Raw genomic sequence first — 4955 nt, forward strand, 5'->3', positions numbered from 1 at the left:
GGCCATCGTTCGTATATTTGGTCGAAGGGGACGTAATCGATGTAGTGATTGGTCGACAAGCAACGAGTGTTGTCCACAACCGTGTCAGCAGTGAATTTGATCCGGTAGTTGGAAGCCACGACCTTCACAGCGGATGTGTCGTCAGTGACGACGAAATTAGAGAAGGTTTTCCACAAACCCTCCTCAATCTCCGCACAGAACTGGGGCAACAGGTCCTCGCTGATTGTTGCCTGCATCTTATCTCCCTACGGTGGGGGAAAAAAGTTCAACCATGATGTACATGTATCATTTAATATTAAGTGCATATAATATGATGATGAGACGAGTCACTTACGAAAACATCTGAAATAACCATTTCAAAGGTGACGATGTTCGCTTCTCTCTTTCTCCACTTGCGGATAATCTTAACAGAAACCTTCCAATCAGATCGCCACGTCTGGAGATCAGATAGCCTGTCGAAATGCACCATGACTTTGTTGCACTTATGTTTGCTTTGGGATGTGATATTTTGGTTTTTGAGAGACGAATACATAGTTCACTGGGTGTGAATTTGTCTTCTTATATAAGCAGCGAACAAACACAAATGGATTATCAATATTATGGCTTTTCAAATGTCGTGACTGCATTCCATAAAGATTCATCGCATTTAGATATTTAACATGTGTAACTGCCGGTTAAGCGAAGACGAGACATCGCATGCACTACTTAATTATGACCCTATAGTCGACGTTATATATTGGCGGAAAATATATTGGTTCATTTAACAAACCAATTCAATGTAAAACTTTATAAACATCAAGGAATAGTGAATGATGGTTTAACCAGACGAATAAAGGCTGATATATAGTGTAAATGAACCAATAACGTTGCAGAACTGTATAATTTGAATAAAAATATTTAAAGAAAAGCTCAGCCATTGCACTGTTTATAATAAAAAATTATTTAAAAATAGTTTAGTAGTAGAGGCAAAATCTTCCTTAATAGACGGAAAACTGAGGCCTCAGCTGCGATGGCGCATTCGGATATCCGATAGGGTTGTTTTACATCCCGATTTTTTGAATTAAGGTGTTTAGATCTGGGATAAGTACTACAAAACGACACTCCATAGAAGTCGGCGACGGAACATTTAAGGAAGAAGAGATTACAGAGGTCGGGTGAAATCAGAGAAAGGCGACTAGTTTCGATCCCTCTTTCATCACCAGTGTTGAATCAGAAGGTAAGTGTTTCTCTTGGCTTCTTACTTTAAATTAGAAGAGAGATTGTACCCCCAAATTCTATATTAGGTTGGAAGAGTATATAGCAAATACATTTAAGAATCGCTTTGAGTAGCCCAGGATGTGAAATCGATTAATAGTAGTGTATCTGTGGCGGGCAGAGGATAAATAACCGTAATCGTCAACAGAATTAACCTTTGGTAGACATTGGTATTAGGGTTCATTGGTTTAGTGTACGTACATATTAATATGTATGTTACTTCATGGTGATAGGATGGATCCCGAGGCTGTAGAGATCGTTCCTCAATTGAGCTTGGATCTACGAGGAGGTTATTTGCTCTTGACCATTACCCTCTCAAAACCAAGATAAATGCGTTTTCAAACCGGAATATCTTTCTACAATATCGAGGGTGCTGAGTGGAACAAAAGAAATGGAAAACTTGTTAGAGTCTCCATTTGGGCAGCTTTTTCGTATCCCTGCTAACAAGATCTCGTTCTCCGGTAAACTAGTTCATGGATTTGTTTGCCGTCAATTGGTGACCAAAAAGCGGCATGAGATGTGGATTGTGTTTGGTGGCAATCCAATCAAGCTTGGATTAAAGGAATTTGCAGAGTTGACAGGTCTCGAATGTGGAAATTATCCAAAAAAGAGAGATGTGGAAAGAGCTACAAAAACGAAAAAAGGATGTAAGACTGTTTGGGAAGTTCTATTCGGGGAAAACATAGAACCAACGATCTCCGAGTTGGTCAAAAGGTTGGAGACTGAGGAAATGGAAACGTGGCAGAAACTAGCTATAGCGCTGATAATAATAGTTGATGGAGTTCTAACATGCGCCACGCAACCAGTAAAACCAGATCCGAAGACAGTGGAGATGACCAAGAATATTGATTTATTTTTCAAATATCCATGGGGAAGGTTGTCATTTGAACGGACGTTGGAGACTATTACAGGATTTAAATGTCCAGCAGACGTAGACAGCTTAGTAAAAACTTTCAAGCAACAATCAGTTGCTGTTCATGGATTTCCTCTAGCACTCCAGCTGCTGGCTTTCCAATCTGTCCCAGCAATTGCTAGATTAGTACCATCTGGACGTTCAAGATGAGGCGTTTAATCAAAGATCGATCCACAATCTGGCTAAACTGCGGCCAATCAAGACAGCAGACATCTTCGCATGCGAGCTGCTGAAGAGGTATGTACTTGGTTGATATAATACGTTAACGACCTGAATCTATCAGTTTTGTTAAATGTATATATATTTGTAATCATATTATAGGTGGTTATTAGACGGATGGTTGGTAGTGGGGAGCATTGTGATAGTGGAGAATTGGAGTGGTGTGACAAAGAGGAAGACCATCAAGTTGACAACATTGAAAATCTTATTAAAGCTGGCCACAAATGGGATGAGACAATATGGATGGGAGGTGATGATAGGTGTCCAAAACAGACACGTCCCGAAGAGAAAGGTATTAAAAACATTTATACATTACAAAGGGCTTCACTATAAAGATAATTTTTTTTAAAATTAATGGGGACATTGGTGATATAGTTACAGTTGACTGTCGGAAGAGGAAAATAGCAGACACCGCAACAATTGACAATAAAAAAGAGAAGAGCACGAGAACTGATGGGCGACCGGGGGGTATGCCCATTGTTGATGAATGTTTGGACGATGACCAATTTGAAAGGTATGCAGCGGAACTAAGCCGGTTCTACAGGAAACAAGAAGCACTGATGAAGGAAAATCAGGCAAACATGGAGATTTTCGTACGTACAGAGATCCGCAAGGAGATAAGAGCTGCACTATTGGAGGTTAAAAGAAACGAACATGGGGAACCTTCTTACGCTTCGCAAACAGTTTCAGAGAAGAAGTATTCAAAAAAAAAGAAGAGGGAAAACTAGAAGAGGGAAAACTATAAAGTTTCGAAGAATGATTTCAGTAATGGTTATGAAAAAAAAGGGAGAGAAGGTCAGAAACAGGGATGCGCTGACACTGCTAAGGTTGATATGACAAATAGCTTAAGGGTTGTAATTTTTCCACTACTTACATATATTAAATTATGTTGCTATCATGGTGTGCACAGGGTGATCGGAATACTGATGGTTCGAAGGATGCCATAGATGGTCAACACTCTGCCACTGGTGATTCTTTAGTTGGAGGCCAGGTAATGGACAACAAGATCCTCTTTAGAATGCGACTCAATCAACGTAATGGGGGTGTTTTTGCTTATGCACCTATCATATACGCTTTATATATTTGACCGTAGGATACAACCCGTACTCATATTAATGAGTGGGTAACCGATAATAACGACTGTGGCATGAACGAACCATCCCCGGCCAATGGAGTTAATGAGTGTCGCCAAGATTATGACGCGGGGGGACATTGCTGTCGAGCTATCACCAACTAAAACCGTATCCGATGTAAGTATTTGACACGGAATGGAGATTACAACACTATATTCGTAATAAAGCATTGTCCACCTTTAATTGAACAGATATTGCTGCAGCTGAATACTAAAATGGAACCTGATCTGCATTGTAACAAAATGGTAGGTTAGGAAGTAACCATAAAAAGGATAACCATCTGTGGGTCTCATATATATTTCGGTTATTTGTTTATCTGCTCTAATCTACACGTGTGAAAAATTGAGCTTGTACCAAGATCCTACTACGAACACGCGTCTTATAAGTTTCATTATTTTGAAAAGGAGGATGGGGAAGAACTGCATCAAGAAGGCGGGAAAGTCGAGTGGTTTAACAGTAACAGAGGGGACATAAGACGTCAGGAAGGCGAGTCAGATGAGGGTTGTAACAAAACCAAAATACCTATAGAAAATGAAACTGCAGTTGACGGTCAACAAGAGGCAAGTGTCTAACTTTGATGATTTCGAGTATTTGTGACATTAGTGTACGTAAGTATGAATCTATGTACGTACATCTTATTAGGCCAAAGTCGAAGCACTGCAAAAGGAAAGCGATGGCGAGGAGGGCTGTAACAAAACTGATGGACATGTACAAATAGAAACAACAGTTAACCTCCAATAGTGCAAAATTATTTTTCATTTCGAATATTTGCCATATTTATAGTGTCTACTTAGATGGTCCAGTCTACGTCACAACTAATCTATGTACGTGCATCTTATTAGGCGGAGACCAAGCAATACCCAACAAACGCGATGTCAAAGAGGGCTGTAAAGAGACTAGAGGTCAACCAGATCAAAGTCCCGGGGAGGAATGTATTCCCGGTGACTCAGACAATTTAGTGCCGCAGTCGGTTATTATTGTGGATGAAACAGGACGCGCAGAAGTAGTGATAATGGAGATACGTGCGAGTCAACCATCCGAAAGCCATAGTGATAAAAGCAGGGTCGGTTTTATACGACCCTATGGAGATGTTGCTGATGGGAAATTCGCCAAATTCACCGAGATGATAAAACAAGATAATGTGTAAGTGTAGTATATATTACTCGATGACATATTGATATGCTCAATCATTGATAGAGGATATTCATAATTACAAAATTTCGCAGGGTACACACCTTTTTCGGATTCCGCAAGGCAGATATCCTATTCCTTTCACGGGAGATTGTGGACCTTTTACTATGAAGTTTTTAGAACTGTTGAGCATGGGCAAACCGATGACTGATTGCTTGAAGATCACCGACAACAATATTGACAATTTCCGAAAGAAGTTCGCGATGGACGTCTACGAAGCTGCTATTGGTCCGATAAATTAAGTA

The 4955-nt window shown here is 40.1% G+C and overlaps 2 protein-coding genes across 2 annotated transcripts in view; one reads left to right on the forward strand and one right to left on the reverse strand.

The window, feature by feature from the left end:
• The window catches only part of LOC147948277 (uncharacterized), a 1266-nt gene extending 797 nt beyond the window's left edge, over positions 1 to 469 (reverse strand). Inside the window, exons 1-2 of the mRNA XM_087466024.1 lie at positions 335 to 469; positions 65 to 245 (exon numbers count right to left, since the gene is read on the reverse strand). Coding sequence (XP_087322150.1) covers positions 65 to 245; positions 335 to 469 — 316 coding nt within the window. The remainder of the gene's footprint in view (positions 1 to 64; positions 246 to 334) is intronic.
• A 1176-nt stretch (positions 470 to 1645) lies between these two features.
• On the forward strand, positions 1646 to 2317 carry LOC147948278 (uncharacterized). The gene has a single exon (XM_087466029.1). It carries the CDS (start codon positions 1646 to 1648, stop codon positions 2315 to 2317), a length of 672 nt encoding a protein of 223 aa, XP_087322155.1.
• Positions 2318 to 4955: the final 2638 nt, after the last annotated feature.

This window comes from Camelina sativa, chromosome 2 (genome assembly GCF_030686135.1).
Source record: "Camelina sativa cultivar CO46 ecotype springtype chromosome 2, ASM3068613v1".
NCBI classification, from domain to species: domain Eukaryota; kingdom Viridiplantae; phylum Streptophyta; class Magnoliopsida; order Brassicales; family Brassicaceae; genus Camelina; species Camelina sativa.